Consider the following 18,507-nt stretch of genomic DNA (forward strand, 5'->3'; position numbering starts at 1 on the left):
ATGATCAATCTCTCGTCTGCTTTCTTTTACCTTTAAAAATCATACAATGTGATATTCGTTATTTTTAGATTCTGTCTCTCACAATTGAAGATAAAAATTACAGACCTCTATTCTGTGTAGATGGGAAAACTTGCAAAAATCGGCAGTGTATCAAATACTTATGGTATTTAACCCACTGTATATATTTGCAATTTTTTTTTCATTATTGCAAATATATATTTTTCCAAATATATTTGTAATAGTTTTTTTTTTATGTATTGCAGTAATAAATATTTCAGTAAAAGAAAATGTAAATTTTTTCTTGATTTATATATAATGTTTTTAAAATATATATTTATGGGTTTTTTTTCTCTATGTGTTTGCAGGAGACTTACCAATGATGATGCAGTCTGTGCTTCCTGCCATAAACATGGAGGCTGTTTTAGATGGAAGATTGAAGTGCCGAGTGGCCAGAAAAGGCGAGAGTCGGTTGGAAGGGTCCGAGCTTTCAGCAGCGTCCTGATAAGAGTTGGACTCATTGTCGGCAGCCGGCGGTGCAACTGTACCGAGCTCCGGATGTTTTATTATCACCCACTCGTAGCGCTCCACCTCTGGCTGCAGCTGTGAGAACAAGAGGAAGAACCTACAGAATCAGACATTATGTCCAGGAGAAGATGGGAGCGTTAAGTCACGTCAATATTTGTATTAATCACTTTGCCGAGGACGCAAAGAACATTAATATTCGGAGAGGACACCAAGCTCTGCAAGGTAATTTGACCTAAAGAGAAGTTGGCCGAGGAACGGTAATTGGAGGGTAATGTAGATAAATGTAAGGTCAAGCACTTGCGTTCTGGAAACAAAATGTACGACACCGATAAAATTGCCACTAAAAAAAAAAAACAAAAACAAAAAAAAACAAACAGATTTCAGCAGTTTTTGACTGAGGAGTTCAGGAGGAGGCAGAAATTGCTCAAAAGTGGAGTAAGAAGCAGATTTCTCTGATAAGATCTATTACGAAGTGTTTTTTTTTTTTTTAAATAGCCGTTTATACTATTAATGTAAGGAGATGACAGTGACTTTTTAGAGAAATTATTAAATAATACATTATCTAGAACTTGTGCTCAGAATAAAATCTGTCCGAGGACTAAATCCATAAGATCAGAGGACCAAGACGAACGAGCGGTTTAGTGATTGCATTATACTCCGGCTGTATGAGTCCTTACCCGAAATACAAAGCATTCTCCGGTCCCGAAGAAGCTCAGCTTGTTCCCGCTCTTCTTCCGTGCGTCCCAGTCAGTGGATAAGTATGCACCGCACACCTGGGAAGTGATGGGCAAGCAGCCATATGTGAGCCACTACTTCAAAAGACTTTTGCTTTCCCCCTTTCCAAAATATTCTACTGTTAACCCAGCATCCTCCATACACCATAGGTGATGTCACAGCACACCTCCTCCCCCTTCCTTTCAGTGTCCTTTACCTAGGTTAGCACATGCTCAGTTTCTACTTCTACAAAGAAATAAATATATATATATGTGAGGCAATGGGGAAACAAAACAATATATGGTACACTAGGATAATAGAGATATATATATATATATATATATATATATATATATATATATATATATATATATATATATATATATATATATATATATATATATATATATATATATATATATATATATATATATATATATATATTTTTTTTTTTTTTTTTTTTTTTTTTTAAATAAAAAAAAAAAACGCTGAAAAATACAAAATATTTTTCTATGCATGATATAATTTTGTTTACATATCCTAAACTAAATAAAAAAAACATTAAGAACAAGTGTTAATATTTTTAGATTTTAGGATAAATATATTTGAAAAAATATATACACAATTATAATAAATTAAATGAAAAGAATGTTATATAGGATTAAAAAATTTTTTTCCCAGAAAATATATATTTTTCCCAAATAAGATTATATTATATTATTTTCGGCATGTGAGATATACTTTATCCTAATGTATATACTTATGGATAGTAAAATATATATTAAAATAAGTAATTACAATGTAAATATATATTTTATTTAAAATCAGATTTAACATAGAATTCAGATTTAATAAATGGATAATTTTCGAAGAACATATTCCCTTTATGGAAGTGCACCACCAGAAGGAGCATGCACAATGAACGGAAGGTGGCGCGGCCGCACAGATTACTGACACATATATAGTATATATACAGAGGCCTAAGGTCCACGTTGCAGCTGCTTACCCACCTCTTGATTGCTGGTTTTGATGAGGAGTAGGGTGGGCTCATGTCCTTCACAGTGCAAGTAAAACCTGACCATGGAGAGACAAAAAAAGAACAGCAGACTGACTCCAAATATTTCTGTATCAGAAGTATTAAGACTATCAGGTTCTCATCACCATTGTGTAGATATAGGCAGTGTTCACACTACAGTTATGGCTGCAGTTTATAAAAGATATTACTGGTGCCCAATGGATAAAAGCCAAACTGAGCACGAAGCTCAGCGATATGGAGGCATCAATAGTGCAACCGAGAAGACCACGGTGCAGGCTGAAGACCCTGGCGAGTCCTAAACTGCGTGATTGACAGATCTCTCCTTATAAACAGGAGACCTGTCAATCACACCGCGCCGGGCAGGAAGATGGAGGCTGCCTTGTATGTTCTCCATCCATTCACCACCGCATTACACGCAGACGACGCACCTGCTCAGGGTGTTGCCATGCTCTTGATTGGTATATAGCAGTAGCGGTTGGCAGAGGGCAAATCTCTCTGGGATCCAGGACCATATATCTCTCATTTCTTTCACGCTCACAATCTCAGATTTGAAGTTTTCGGCATGGACGGCTAGGTGGACATTCTGTCTGTCAAAAATGAGGACAGGAAAGAAAGAAAAAAGGTCAGTAGGCAAAAGACTCAATTAGGAGGCCACCGTGTTCGCAGAGCAAAAGCCTGGCACTCTAAGGAGCAGACTGGCGCTCCAAGTGCCAACTAAGTGACTTAGTGGAAAACCACTTTTTCAGGAAAGTTGTGCCAACCTGGTGCAGTTTGTAGTAAAAAAAAAAAAAAAAATCCTTTGCTCCCCCTCCCCAGGTTCAGCTGAGTGCTCAGTCTCTGCTGCTGCTCAGAGTATCTGTTGTCTGCAGCCAATTATCTGCGTTCAGCGGCTCGTGCCATCAATTTGGGCAGAGTTATTGGCTGCAACGATGTCATGTCAACGTCACATCAGTGCTGCAGGCAACAGACACTCAATGCTGGACCTGGGGAGGGTACGTAAGGCTCTTTTTTTTTTTTTTTTTTTTTAAAGTACAAACTGCATAACTTTCCTGAAACCAAAAAACTCCGTATGACTAAACACAAATGCAATCAACTTTGTAAAAAGGCGATATATACTCCATATACTCACATTATCGCCAAGCTGCAATACCAGACAGCCGTACAGAAGCTCTGCTACCGCAGATATTAGCTGGCATGCCTGACGTTAGTATAAGCCGGTCATGCATGGAGGGGGATCATGGCGGTGCAGAGTCCCCTCGTTGCAGAGGTGTATGAGCTCAGCTGTGCGGCACAATGGACGGTATTGGGTGTCATGCACTGGTCTAGATTTCTCACCGATTGGTGAATAACAAAGGTTTTTTTTCCCCTTCTGAATGGACGTGTTCATAAAACCGGCATTAAAAATGAACGACGGTGCGGTTATCTGGTACACGCGCACTGCTGTATAACACCGTGACCTGTAAGGCTATGTGCACACGTTCAGGAAAGTTTGCAGAATTTTCCTGAGCAAATCTGGACTAGTTTTCCAGGAAATCCGCACGCGTATGTTTAGCGTTTTTTTTCTTCGCGTTTTTAGGGTATGTTCACACGTTCCTGATTTCCATCCTTTTTTTCAGGACTAAAAACCGCAGCTCTTTGCAGAAAACGCAGGTCCTTTTTTTGGTGCGTTTTTTGATGCTTTTTTTATGCAGTTTTCTATGCAGTTTTCTATGCAGAGTGTGTGTTTTCTAGGAAGTTTTTTAGGGTTAAAATGGCTGAAAATACCCTAACCCTACCCCTACCCCTATTCTAACCTTAGTGGGAAAAAAAAAAAAAATTCTTAATTTTTTTATTGTCACTACCTATGGGGGTGACAAAGGGGGTGGGGGGGGTTGGGTGTCATTTACTATTTTTTTTATTTTGATCACTGAGATATAACCTATCTCATTGATCAAAATGCACTTTGGAACGAATCTGCCGGCCGATTCGGCGGGCGCACTGCGCATGCGCCCGCCATTTTGCAAGATGGCGGCGCCCAGGGAGAAGACGGCCGGACTGACACCGGGAGTCCCAGTAAGTATAAGGGGGGGAGGGATCGGGGCAGCCACACTCCGCCCACGCACTTCCGCCCGCTTCCCCGCACTTCCTGCTGCAGCGGTTCGGCACCACAAACCGCAATAAAACCCGCAGATATATTTTTGATCTGCGGGTTTTACTGCGGGTTTGACCTCACAATGGAGGTCTATGGGTGCAGAACCGCTGCGGCTCCGAAAAAAGAAGTGACATGGTACTTCTTTTTTCCCGCAGCTATTCAGCGCGGCTTTTTTTTCTGAATTTCAGGATCGTGTGCACAGTGGTTCCTGTTTTCCATAGGGTACATTGTACTGTACCCTGCATGGAAAACAGCTGCGGAACCGCAGCGGCAAAAACGCTGCGGTTCCGCAGAAAAAAACGCACTGTGTGAACATGGCCTTAAGGTGTTTTTTTTGCAGATTTTTCCGCGTTTTTGTCCGGAGGTTCCCAATACAATAATTTTGCGGTAAAAACACAGATTTTCCGCAAAATTAATGAACATGCTGCATTTTTTCCACGGAAAGAAACGCAGCATGGGCACGAAAAAAGCGGAATGCATTAAATTGATGGGATGCCTAATGTAAGAGTTTTTGCAGCGGAAAACCGCTGGAAAAAAAACGCGAAAAATCCAAATCGTGTGCACATAGCCTTAGAATGGTTTGTCCTATTCACCACTAGTGTGACACTTACAGCCATATAATTCCATGGTCGTGAAGCTGCCGGATGTACACAGTTCATGGAGCTGGACGGCGCGGCTCGGCACACTGCCCCATTAAATAGGAGCAGAGCTGCAGTGCCAGAGGACGGCCACTGCACAGTGTGTGGAGCTGGGCTGCTCCGGTTCTGTGCACTGCACCATCAGTGGTCGCGAGACCAGGAAACAGCTGATCATTGGATCTCCAGGTGTCAGACCCCCAACAATCTAATATCAATTACCTATTTTAAGAAATAGGTCATCAATATTTTAATCCAGAATAACCCCTTTAAAGGGTCAATAAAAAAGGGAAGCGCAACAAGGGGCTCAGGCTACACAGTTTGTAGTCTGTAACCATGGAAACATAGTTCTGTGCCGAAACTGTACACACGAAAGGCAGAACATTTTTAGTCCTGGGTTCAAACCCCACCAAAGGACAACATCTGCAAAGAGTTTGTATGTTCTCTCCGTGTTTGTGTGGGTTTCCTCCGGGCACTCCGGTTTCCTCCCACATTCCAAAGACATACTGATAGGGAATTTAGATTGTGAGCCCCATTAGGGACAGCGATAATAATGTGTGCAAACTGTAAAGCGCTGCGGAATATGTTAGCGCTATATAAAAATAAAGATTATTATTATTAATATCGAAGCATCAGGAAAGAGAACCTAAGAGAATACTAAGTCAATGACAGCGACACGGAGCGAAGGCTAATGTGATCCCCTACAGGCCAATGGCTGACCAACCGATACCATGGCTCACGTATTCGTGCACCCCTGAGCCTTCGCCCCCTGTATGTATACCTGACAAATCCCTGTTTGCAATGAAGAGAAGGTTGGGAAAATGAGCAAATTTAGTGTTGGAGGATATTATTTGCAATCCGAGGCTGGGAACAGTTAGACAGGCAGGACGGCAGAATGTTACGGAGAATAAGCAGAAAAAAAATAAAAATAAAGTCAGCAACAGGGTAGGGAGAGAAAAGGAGACAGCAAGGTCACTTACCGGACAGGAGACTTTACTCTGGAAATAGGACAGCAGAAGTAGAGAGAAGAGAAAGAAAACAGGGAAAGGAAAAAAATAAGATAAATGAAACATATCACATTAAACCACCGACCGAGTCCACCAGAAGGTCACCTAGGAAAGAAAATAGTCTGAAAGTGCAGCGCAGAATCCTGGAGGTCTACTACGTGGCTACACCAGAATAACCTGTGCAAATGGGGCATCATCCAGAAATCACAGCTAGATACCACACTTGCATCATTAGAGCAAGCAGTCTTAAGAGAAAAGACCACCGCTGATAAGACTGCGAAGGTGGCAGTGAGAAGTAAACAATAAAATATCATTAAATTATTAAAAAAGTCTTCTATGTTCTTAAGAAAAGGTGAAGAGCAAAATTGCTCGTTTTTAGAAGCATTTTGTGCGATTTGCTAACATTTTGGGGGTGAAAAATGCAAAGTCTTGATTTAAAAAAAATAAAGTAAGTCAAAGGGAACAAGAGCAAGAAGGAAGGGAAAGAGCAAGAAGGAAGGGAAAGAGAGCAAGAAGGAAGGGAAAGAGAGCAAGAAGGAAGGGAAAGAGAGCAAGAAGGAAGGGAAAGAGCAAGAAGGAAGGGAAAGAGCAAGAAGGAAGGGAAAGAGCAAGAAGGAAGGGAAAGAGCAAGAAGGAAGGAAGGGAAAGAGCAAGAGCAAGAAGGAAGGGAAAGAGAGCAAGAAGGAAGGGAAAGAGAGCAAGAAGGAAGGGAAAGAGAGCAAGAAGGAAGGGAAAGAGAGCAAGAAGGAAGGGAAAGAGAGCAAGAAGGAAGGGAAAGAGAGCAAGAAGGAAGGGAAAGAGAGCAAGAAGGAAGGGAAAGAGAGCAAGAAGGAAGGGAAAGAGAGCAAGAAGGAAGGGAAAGAGCAAGAAGGAAGGGAAAGAGCAAGAAGGAAGGAAGGGAAAGAGCAAGAGCAAGAAGGAAGGGAAAAAGAGCAAGAAGGAAGGGAAAGAGAGCAAGAAGGAAGGGAAAGAGAGCAAGAAGGAAGGGAAAGAGAGCAAGAAGGAAGGGAAAAAGAGCAAGAAGGAAGGGAAAAAGAGCAAGAAGGAAGGGAAAGAGCAAGAAGGAAGGAAGGGAAAGAGCAAGAGCAAGAAGGAAGGGAAAGAGAGCAAGAAGGAAGGGAAAGAGCAAGAAGGAAGGGAGGGAAAGAGAGCAAGAGCAAGAAGGAAGGGAAAAAGAGCAAGAAGGAAGGGAAAGAGCAAGAAGGAAGGGAAAGAGCAAGAAGGAAGGAAGGGAAAGAGCAAGAGCAAGAAGGAAGGGAAAAAGAGCAAGAAGGAAGGGAAAGAGAGCAAGAAGGAAGGGAAAGAGAGCAAGAAGGAAGGGAAAGAGAGCAAGAAGGAAGGGAAAGAGAGCAAGAAGGAAGGGAAAGAGCAAGAAGGAAGGGAAAGAGCAAGAAGGAAGGGAAAGAGCAAGAAGGAAGGGAGGGAAAGAGAGCAAGAGCAAGAAGGAAGGGAAAGAGCAAGAGCAAGAAGGAAGGGAAAGAGCAAGAGCAAGAAGGAAGGGAAAGAGCAAGAGCAAGAAGGAAGGGAAAGAGCAAGAGCAAGAAGGAAGGGAAAGAGAGCAAGAAGGAAGGGAAAGAGAGCAAGAAGGAAGGGAAAGAGAGCAAGAAGGAAGGGAAAGAGAGCAAGAAGGAAGGGAAAGAGAGCAAGAAGGGAGGGAAAGAGAGCAAGAAGGGAGGGAAAGAGCAAGAAGGGAGGGAAAGAGCAAGAAGGGAGGGAAAGAGCAAGAAGGGAGGGAAAGAGCAAGAAGGGAGGGAAAGAGCAAGAGCAAGAAGAAAGGGAACGAGAGCAAGAGCAAGAAGGAAGGGAACGAGAGCAAGAAGGAAGGGAACGAGAGCAAGAGCAAGAAGGATGGGAAAGGGAACAAGAAGGATGGGAAAGGGAACAAGAAGGAAGGGAAAGAGCAAGAAGGAAGGGAGGGAAAGAGAGCAAGAGCAAGAAGGAAGGGAAAGAGAGCAAGAAGGGAGGGAAAGAGCAAGAAGGGAGGGAAAGAGCAAGAAGGGAGGGAAAGAGCAAGAAGGAAGGGAGGGAAAGAGCAAGAAGGAAGGGAGGGAAAGAGCAAGAGCGAAGGGAGGGAAAGAGCAAGAGCAAGAAGGAAGGGAAAGAGCAAGAGCAAGAAGGAAGGGAAAGAGCAAGAGCAAGAAGGAAGGGAAAGAGAGCAAGAGCAAGAAGGAAGGGAAAGAGAGCAAGAGCAAGAAGGAAGGGAAAGAGAGCAAGAGCAAGAAGGAAGGGAAAGAGAGCAAGAGCAAGAAGGAAGGGAAAGAGAGCAAGAGCAAGAAGGAAGGGAAAAAGAGCAAGAAGGAAGGGAAAGAGAGCAAGAAGGAAGGGAAAGAGCAAGAGCAAGAAGGAAGGGAAAAAGAGCAAGAAGGAAGGGAAAGAGCAAGAAGGAAGGGAAAGAGCAAGAAGGAAGGGAAAGAGAGCAAGAGCAAGAAGGAAGGGAGGGAAAGAGCAAGAAGGAAGGGAGGGAAAGAGCAAGAGCGAAGGGAGGGAAAGAGCAAGAGCAAGAAGGAAGGGAAAGAGCAAGAGCAAGAAGGAAGGGAAAGAGAGCAAGAAGGAAGGGAAAGAGCAAGAGCAAGAAGGAAGGGAAAAAGAGCAAGAAGGAAGGGAAAGAGAGCAAGAAGGAAGGGAAAGAGAGCAAGAAGGAAGGGAAAGAGAGCAAGAAGGAAGGGAAAGAGAGCAAGAAGGAAGGGAAAGAGAGCAAGAAGGAAGGGAAAGAGAGCAAGAAGGAAGGGAAAGAGAGCAAGAAGGAAGGGAAAGAGAGCAAGAAGGAAGGGAAAGAGAGCAAGAAGGGAGGGAAAGAGAGCAAGAAGGGAGGGAAAGAGCAAGAAGGGAGGGAAAGAGCAAGAAGGGAGGGAAAGAGCAAGAAGGGAGGGAAAGAGCAAGAAGGGAGGGAAAGAGCAAGAAGGGAGGGAAAGAGCAAGAAGGAAGGGAAAGAGCAAGAGCAAGAAGAAAGGGAATGAGAGCAAGAGCAAGAAGGAAGGGAACGAGAGCAAGAAGGAAGGGAACGAGAGCAAGAGCAAGAAGGAAGGGAAAGAGAGCAAGAAGGAAGGGAAAGAGAGCAAGAAGGGAGGGAAAGAGCAAGAAGGAAGGGAAAGAGCAAGAAGGAAGGGAAAGAGCAAGAAGGAAGGGAACGAGCAAGAAGGAAGGGAACGAGCAAGAAGGAAGGGAACGAGCAAGAAGGAAGGGAACGAGCAAGAAGGAAGGGAACGAGAGCAAGAGCAAGAAGGAAGGGAACGAGAGCAAGAGCAAGAAGGAAGGGAACGAGAGCAAGAGCAAGAAGGAAGGGAACGAGAGCAAGAGCAAGAAGGAAGGGAACGAGAGCAAGAAGGAAGGGAACGAGAGCAAGAAGGAAGGGAACGAGAGCAAGAGCAAGAAGGAAGGGAACGAGAGCAAGAGCAAGAAGGAAGGGAACGAGAGCAAGAGCAAGAAGGAAGGGAACGAGAGCAAGAGCAAGAAGGAAGGGAACGAGAGCAAGAGCAAGAAGGAAGGGAACGAGAGCAAGAGCAAGAAGGAAGGGAACGAGAGCAAGAAGGAAGGGAACGAGAGCAAGAGCAAGAAGGAAGGGAACGAGAGCAAGAAGGAAGGGAACGAGAGCAAGAAGGAAGGGAACGAGAGCAAGAGCAAGAAGAAAGGGAACGAGAGCAAGAGCAAGAAGGAAGGGAAAGAACAAGAGCAAGAAGGAAGGGAACGAGAGCAAGAGCAAGAAGGAAGGGAACGAGAGCAAGAGCAAGAAGGATGGGAAAGGGAACAAGAAGGAAGGGAAAGAGCAAGAAGGAAGGGAAAGAACAAGAGCAAGAAGGAAGGGAACGAGAGCAAGAGCAAGAAGGATGGGAAAGGGAACAAGAAGGAAGGGAAAGAGCAAGAAGGAAGGGAAAGAGCAAGAAGGAAGGGAAAGAGCAAGAAGGAAGGGAAAGAGCAAGAAGGAAGGGAACGAGAGCAAGAGCAAGAAGGATGGGAAAGGGAACAAGAAGGAAGGGAAAGAACAAGAGCAAGAAGGAAGGGAAAGAACAAGAGCAAGAAGGAAGGGAAAGAGAACAAGAGCAAGAAGGAAGGGAAAGAGAACAAGAGCAAGAAGGAAGGGAAAGAGAACAAGAGCAAGAAGGAAGGGAAAGAGAACAAGAGCAAGAAGGAAGGGAAAGAGAACAAGAGCAAGAAGGAAGGGAAAGAGAACAAGAGCAAGAAGGAAGGGAAAGAGAACAAGAGCAAGAAGGAAGAGAAAGAGAACAAGAGCAAGAAGGAAGGGAAAGAGAACAAGAGCAAGAAGGAAGGGAAAGAGAACAAGAGCAAGAAGGAAGGGAAAGAGAACAAGAGCAAGAAGGAAGGGAAAGAGAACAAGAGCAAGAAGGAAGGGAAAGAGAACAAGAGCAAGAAGGAAGGGAAAGAACAAGAGCAAGAAGGAAGGGAGATCATTGCATATGCACAGCTCTAATCAGTCACCTTTTATTGAAGTTTCCAAAATAAACAAGAATACTTTACGGTCAACTTTTGGAAATTCCCAGAAGTAGGATTCACATCTTTCATGAGATAGCAGCCCTGTCTTGCACCACTGAGAATGGAAATAAGGTTGTACCCTATATACAGTAGCAAGCATGCTCTGCTAATTTCAGAACACCCACAGAAGTCAATGGAGAAAGTAGCGCATGCATGGTGACCTCTCCAATACAGGTGCCGCGTGATGGGCCCTGTTGAATAGATAGGTGTTGGTCCCAGATGTGGGACAGTAAAAATTGCACTTAGCAACAGCAAGTAGTTACAGTCACAAATTCCACAACAATCACTACAAGGAAAAAGTTTTGGGAAGCTGAGATTATCTATATTTTAGCATACTCTGGCCACTTACCTTTTCTGTTTCACGGTGATGCCTTTCTGCTGCAGAGCTTTTTCATTTGCCATTTGGAGCAGATGAATCTCTTTACGGGAGAAGAGGCGGATAGCAAAGGCCTTTTCTAATAACTTTTCTGGAGATACAGACTTGCTGATGTCCCTCACAAATGCTTGGATGTCTCCTTTTACGTCGCTCGACTCCATCGGTTGGCCACCTCTTACCTTATGGAAGAACTTGAGAAGAGCCAGCGCTACTCTGAATAGTACTTTATAGCCTTCTACCAGAAAGACATCAAATATACGTGCAACATAGGTCAAGGGCAGGTCTCCAAAAAGCCACTTCTGCCAGTCAGAATAAACCTCAAGGACATCTTCAGACACAGCCACCATGAGCTTGTGAGGTCCCTGGCAGTATTTGCCTGCAAGATCCCCAAACGTCATGCAAGAAGACTCGAAGGCCAAGAAAGTCTGATCGACGAGTCGTCTGTTTGGGTCATTACAGGCCAATATTCTGGAAACATTTTCGAAGCATTCTGCTTCATCCTTGCTGTAGTGGAGGAGAAGGGCCACGATAGGTGGCAGAACAGGGCAGAAGGAGATGTCTGGAAACTGATTTGAGATGCACAAGAGGATTTTCCTAACCGCTCCGATACCTTCAGAGTTTAGACAGTAGCTGGGAACCTGTCGATCATCAACAAACTCCGGAAGAGATAGGGTATTTGCATTACGCTTGCCCACTATTTTGCCCACAATGTCTCGATACACGCTGGCATCGGGCGTTACCGTGCGGCATGGGATCTCCTTGATCAGTTTTTGATATACCTTGGCCCGTAATGAATGGCTTTTTGCCCAATACCCCTGACGGGATAGTTGTTTTAGCTCTTGGAAATCTGTGCAGTTTAATACTTTTGGGTTTTGTTCTTGGCCGCCTGTCTCCATCTTATCCCAGTCCACAAATCGGCCATATTCAGTGTCGTCCATGGCTAATCCTTGGAAGATGGTGTCCTTCAGGAATACGATTCAGTGTTCGTGATGTCTGCAAATGGAGAAAAAACAGTAATTCGTTGGGTGATCGGATTATTTATACCGCCATAAAAATACCAGTTAGTGATGGTACATCATCCGTTATAAAAGTGGATGCGCTCCTGAATGCATGATGTTGTATGTGGACAGATTGAAAGTGTTAATAATCCCGAAACAATATATATATATTTTTTTGGCATGTGGGAATAGGCCAGTAAACAAGCACAGATTGGCTTAGATGTAGCTGGTCATCGCTCAGCAATGGAGCAAAATCAGCCAGTCTGAATTAGCCTTTACTCATTTAAATTATTATAGATCTGAATTGTTAGGGGTACGTCTGATAACCAGCTTTTGTATGGTTTCCAATGTCAATCAGCAGAATTGCGAGTTCAGCTCTGGACTAGATCACATATTGTAAAACGCAAGCTTAATTGCTCTATTGGGGCTCAATGGTAGACACACTATTTCCATGACAATCGCAGATTTTAAAGATTAAACACTTAAGAGGAAACCAGTCACCTCGGAAAATGCTACATAGTGTTAATCTGCAGGAAATCACAGTTCTAAGACTGCCTGGCCACCCTACTGAAAGTGCGGCTGCCAGAAGAAAAATCTTTTTTCTCCCAGGAGCCGCCAGCTTTCAGTCATGGGGGCGTGTGTGGACAAGTTAAAGTCACTGCTCACTATGCTGTGAAGGGCGGCTGTAATTATGCCCATGCAATATGATCTCTTGCTCTGCATCATGAGCTGTTAAAGTGCAGGAGCGTTCTTACAGCTGCAGCTCACAGTATAATGAATGGTCAGTGCTGTGAGGGGTGGCTGTACCTGTCCCATGACTGAAAGCCAGAGGCTCCTGCAAGAAAATAAGTTTAATTTTTCACGGAAGCTGGACTTTAAGTAAAGCAGAATTTTAAACATTATTTATTTGCAAACTGAACCCATATCTACAGATAAAAAGCGTCCCCCTCCGAGGTGACAGGTTCCCTTTAATTAACGGCAATTCACACACCAAAAGTTACCGATCTGTTATTTTGCAAGGCCTGATGGGGACGCTACGATAGAGCAGGAATCAATCTTAGACTCTACAGTCATGGACAAAAATTTTGAGAATGAGACAAATATTAATTTTTCCAGAGTCTACTGCTTCATTTTTTCTAATGGCAATTTGCATATACTCCTGAATGTCAGAGTGATCAGCTTAACAGCAATTACTGTACTTGCAAAGTCAATATTTGCCCAGAAAATGAACTTTAACCCCCAAAACACATTTCAACATCATTGCAGTCCTGCCTTAAAAAGGAGCAGCTAACATCGTTTTAGTGATTGATCCATTAACACAGGTGTGGGTGTTGAGGACAGGGCTGGCGATCAATCAGTCATGATTAAGTAAGAATGACATCACTGGACACTGTAAAAGGAGGCTGGTGCTTGGTATCATTGTTTCTCTTCAGTTAACCATGGTTATCTCTAAAGAAACACGTGCAGCCATCATTGCACTGCACAAAAATGGCCTAACAGGGAAGAGTATCGCAGCTACAAAGATTGCACCTCAGTAAACAATCTATCGCATCATCAAGAACTTCAAGGAGAGAGCTTCCATTGTTGTCAAAAAGGCTCCAGGGCGCCCAAGAAAGACCAGCAAGCGCCAGGACCGTATCTTACAACTGTTTCAGCTGCGGGATCGGACTACCAGCAGTGCTGAGCTTGCTCAGGAATGGCAGCAGGCTGGTTTGAGTGCTTCTGCACGCACTGTGAGGCGGAGACTCTTTGAGCAAGGCCTGGCTTCAAGGAGGTAAGCAAAGAAGCCACTTCTCTCCAGAAAAAAACATCAGGGACCGACTGAAATTCTGCAAAAGGTACAGGGAGTGGACTGCTGAGGACTGGGGCAAAGTCATTTTCTCTGATGAATCCCCTTTTCGATTGTTTGGGACATCTGGAAAACAGCTTATTCGGAGAAGAAGAGGTGAGCGCTCCCACCAGTCTTGTCTCATGCCAACTGTAAAGCATCCTGAAACCATTCATGTGTGGGGTTGCTTCTCAGCCAAGGGAATCGACTCACTCACAGTCTTGCCTAAAAACACAGCCATGAATAAAAAATGGTACCAGAATGTCCTCCAAGAGCAACTTCTCCCAACCGTCTAAGAGCAGTTTGGCGCCCAACAATGCCTTTTCCAGCATGATGGAGCACCTTGCCATAAAGCAAAGGTGATAACTAAATGGCTCATGGAACAAAACAGAGATTTTGGGTCCATGGCCTGGAAACTCCCCAGATCTTAATCCCATTGAGAACTTGTGGTCAATCATCAAGAGACGGGTGGACAAACAAAAACCAACAAATTCTGGCAAAATGCAAGCATTGATTATGCAAGAATGGACTGCTATCAGTCAGGATTTGGTCCAGAAGTTGATTGAGAGCATGCCAGGGAGAATTGCAGAGGTCTTGAAGAAGAAGGGTCAATACTGCAAATATTGACTTGCTGCATTAACTCATTCTAACTGTCAATATAACCTATTGGTACTCATAATATGATTGCAATTATATTTCTGTATGTGATATAAACATCAGACAAACACTAATAAAAACCAGAGGGCAGCAGATCATGTGAAAATATAATTTGTGTCATTCTCAAAATTTTTGGCCATGACTGTACACTAGATATAACTATGAATCAGTTTAACCTGACATTTCGCCCTTAAAAATTAATCAGCAAAATTTAAAGCGGTATTCCAGTTACAAGATGCTATCACCCATCCACAACTTCTTGAGATTGACAGTCAGGTCACCAAGACACACATGATCGCCAGAACAGGACACTTTTGTCCCCCAACTAAAGTATAAAAGTAAAGTGACAGTATGCATGCATGCTCGACCGGTCTAATAGTTTTGCATGGGACTACTAGAAAAATCCTAGCGCTGAACTCCCCGAGATGAGCTCGTCTATTATCCAAATTTCCCTGATCTAAGCTTCTATGTTTATGATCTAGTAGATATGTCTAAAAGACCATACACTAGTTTATAGTGGTATCTGCAGTACAAGCGGCAGAACCCAGTAAACCTGCACGAGTGGAGATACCGTCAGAGGTGACCTAGATAATCCGATACCGGGTGGCTGCACACGGCCTTTTACTGAAGCTTTAGAAGCAGCGACACTATATGCACAAGCAAAAAGGTGTTTAAATGGGAACCAGCCACGTCCACTAATAATATTTACCTGCAGGTTAACACAAAATTTGCACATAAAGCCTATTTATCCGGCTTACTGGAGCAGCGGGTGCAGGAGGGAAAAAAATGAAGTTTTATTCTCCCTGCATCCACTTAAATCCAGCCATCACAGTAGCGCAGTGACAACTTGCTAGACTTCTTCCTTGCAAGCACCTTACAAAAGGATCAGGGGGTCTTCATTATGTGTGGAGGAAAGGAGATTCTGGAAGCTAAATAGGAAAGGGTTCTTTACAGTTCATGCAGCCAGCTAAGGTCATTCCAGCTCCTCATCGGCCTCTGCATGGGGCAGTTCAGACAATGATTTTTCTGATGAAGTGGCAACTTTTGGGCATCTATAGAACTGGTGCACCAATCTATGGCCAGGTCTGCTTCCAACTATTACCGGAAGGGTGTAAGGGGAGAAAAGAAAAATAATCAGTAAGTGCGGGCTACTGGCTGCTGGGTATTATTTTAAGCCATTAGTCACAGCCATTAACATCCTTCCCATAAATTTCTGGAGGATGACATATTCCACAAAACCTTGTATTTTTTGGCTTCAGGAAGATTCTGAGGTTTACAGCAAAACAGTCAGAGGCAGAGAAAACTGAACTGTATGAAAAAGGACGGTTGAATTATACAAAGAATCTGGAATAACACAACGGTGCAACCTCAAGGCCACGAAGTATATCATCCTGAATCGTACGCACCCAAAAACACAATTGTAAAAAAAAAAAGGTGTCAAAAAAACTTTAATATGGCAGAATCGTCAAAATATTCAGAACAAGATTTGACTACTAAAATGCAGCAAATGGCACATTTTCTGCTCTGTGTGCACATGGCCTTAGAAGGGATCTCTGGCGTCACCAAGTTTCGCATTGGGTGGCAGTGAACGGCACCGACGATGATGTATCCACAGATGCCTGGAAGAACATATGCAAAATACGGGCAAGCCGTGCACAAACCAGGCACTGATCTGCTGACGGCACTTGCCCCCCCAATACAAAATTCAGGCGAGAACCCCCCTTTCTTCCCAGTAGGTAAATATAGAGAGATGCATTGCAGCAGCAGCATCCATAGTGCGGCGTGCCTACCCAGCCATGACAGGAGGAGGAGGCTCACAGCCACGACAAAGCTCCATTACAGAATCACTGCACCATTCAATAACGTCCTGTAATGAGATTAACCGCTATTCGATCCTCCCCAGAATAGCTGCCGGCGGCTCAGAGCACGGCACACATCTGTGCACCCGGCAGTGCACAGGCATCAGCGGTCTGACCACATCGTCACACGCAGCGCTCTACACCTTCATGCAAAAAGACAATGATAGGCAAAATGGATTGTGCAGGAATTAACATTCAGGCCGACTCATCAAAAGGGACGGTAATAAACCAACTGTCTGCATCACCATTGCCAACTGAATGCAGCTATGGTTTTCAGCTCTGTAGTCCTGAAAAATCCCACTAAAATCATGAAAAATCCAAATATTCTATAGATGTTTTTTTTTATGAAAAAAAGCGAACAGTTTTTCAGTGTGCTGGATGCTATGTTCATTAATGTTTGGGCCGTATATATTTTCCCCATCAGTGTGGCATCTGAATTTTTTGCACAAAAGAAAAAAAAATTCAAGGCTTCTCCTAGCCATTAACTGAAAAACAGTACTTGCATGACATATGGCGTCCATGTGGACTTCCACCGCCTTCCTTTTTTCTTCTGTACATGGACCCACAGACTTATCAAGGGAAAGTTTGAACCATGATTTGGATCAAATGTCGACATGTTTAGTTTTTTTTTTTTTTTTTCGCTGTACAATTTAGGGCCCCCGATTGATCTAGGTTACTACATACAAAAATGTAAAAATGTTGAGAAGTTGAAACTTGAGGCTGCGCTAAAGTTTTGCGACTCGTGGCGATCTCACGCCATTTTATCCCAGCTCCGACAGTGGGCATAGCGTCCGCCGCTCGTCAAATTCATAATGATCACAAGTCTTACTCCAGCAGAGACTGAAGTAGGCCACTAGTCCGACAGCCCCGATTCATGGAGAGGCATACACCTCTGACGCCAGCACGTTTGAAATGTAGAAGATTCGCCCCATTCAAGGACAATGGGGCTAATCCTGTACAGACCTGCGGCAACATAGTAACATAGTAACATAGTTAGTAAGGCCGAAAAAAGACATTTGTCCATCCAGTTCAGCCTATATTCCATCATAATAAATCCCCAGATCTACGTCCTTCTACAGAACCTAATTGTACGATACAATATTGTTCTGCTCCAGGAAGACATCCAGGCCTCTCTTGAACCCCCCGACTGAGTTCGCCATCACCACCTCCTCAGGCAAGCAATTCCAGATTCTCACTGCCCTAACAGTAAAGAATCCTCTTCTATGTTGGTGGAAAAACCTTCTCTCCTCCAGACGCAAAGAATGCCCCCTTGTGCCAGTCACCTTCCTTGGTATAAACAGATCCTCAGCGAGATATTTGTATTGTCCCCTTATATACTTATACATGGTTATTAGATCGCCCCTCAGTCGTCTTTTTTCTAGACTAAATAATCCTAATTTCGCTAATCTATCTGGGTATTGTAGTTCTCCCATCCCCTTTATTAATTTTGTTGCCCTCCTTTGTACTCTCTCTAGTTCCATTATATCCTTCCTGAGCACCGGTGCCCAAAACTGGACACAGTACTCCATGTGCGGTCTAACTAGGGATTTGTACAGAGGCAGTATAATGCTCTCATCATGTGTATCCAGACCTCTTTTAATGCACCCCATGATCCTGTTTGCCTTGGCAGCTGCTGCCTGGCACTGGCTGCTCCAGGTAAGTTTATCATTAACTAGGATCCCCAAGTCCTTCTCACTGTCAGATTTACCCAGTGGTTTCCCATTCAGTGTGTAATGGTGACATTGATTCCTTCTTCCCATGTGTATAACCTTACATTTATCATTGTTAAACCTCATCTGCCACCTTTCAGCCCAAGTTTCCAACTTATCCAGATCCATCTGTAGCAGAATACTATCTTCTCTTGTATTAACTGCTTTACATAGTTTTGTATCATCTGCAAATATCGATATTTTACTGTGTAAACCTTCTACCAGATCATTAATGAATATGTTGAAGAGAACAGGTCCCAATACCGACCCCTGCGGTACCCCACTGGTCACAGCGACCCAGTTAGAGACTATACCATTTATAACCACCCTCTGCTTTCTATCACTAAGCCAGTTACTAACCCATTTACACACATTTTCCCCCAGACCAAGCATTCTCATTTTGTGTACCAACCTCTTGTGCGGCACGGTATCAAACGCTTTGGAAAAATCGAGATATACCACGTCCAATGACTCACCGTGGTCCAGCCTATAGCTTACCTCTTCATAAAAACTGATTAGATTGGTTTGACAGGAGCGATTTCTC

General features: G+C 43.6%; 1 protein-coding gene across 3 annotated transcripts in view; it reads right to left on the reverse strand.

The window, feature by feature from the left end:
- Nucleotides 1–18,507, reverse strand: part of TBC1D24 (TBC1 domain family member 24) — a 37,706-nt gene that overhangs the window by 2,531 nt on the left and 16,668 nt on the right. For 2 of the 3 annotated variants that reach the window (XM_069734419.1, XM_069734420.1), the window contains exons 2-7: nucleotides 10,886–11,905; nucleotides 6,022–6,039; nucleotides 2,704–2,862; nucleotides 2,250–2,313; nucleotides 1,203–1,298; nucleotides 375–600 (exon numbers count right to left, since the gene is read on the reverse strand). In XM_069734419.1, the coding sequence (XP_069590520.1) occupies nucleotides 375–600; nucleotides 1,203–1,298; nucleotides 2,250–2,313; nucleotides 2,704–2,862; nucleotides 6,022–6,039; nucleotides 10,886–11,850 (1,528 nt within the window). In that variant the 5' untranslated portion in view covers nucleotides 11,851–11,905. The remainder of the gene's footprint in view (nucleotides 1–374; nucleotides 601–1,202; nucleotides 1,299–2,249; nucleotides 2,314–2,703; nucleotides 2,863–6,021; nucleotides 6,040–10,885; nucleotides 11,906–18,507) is intronic. The other variant, XM_069734421.1, reaches the window with a different exon arrangement.

This window comes from Ranitomeya imitator, chromosome 7, assembly GCF_032444005.1.
Source record: "Ranitomeya imitator isolate aRanImi1 chromosome 7, aRanImi1.pri, whole genome shotgun sequence".
Lineage (NCBI taxonomy): Eukaryota > Metazoa > Chordata > Amphibia > Anura > Dendrobatidae > Ranitomeya > Ranitomeya imitator.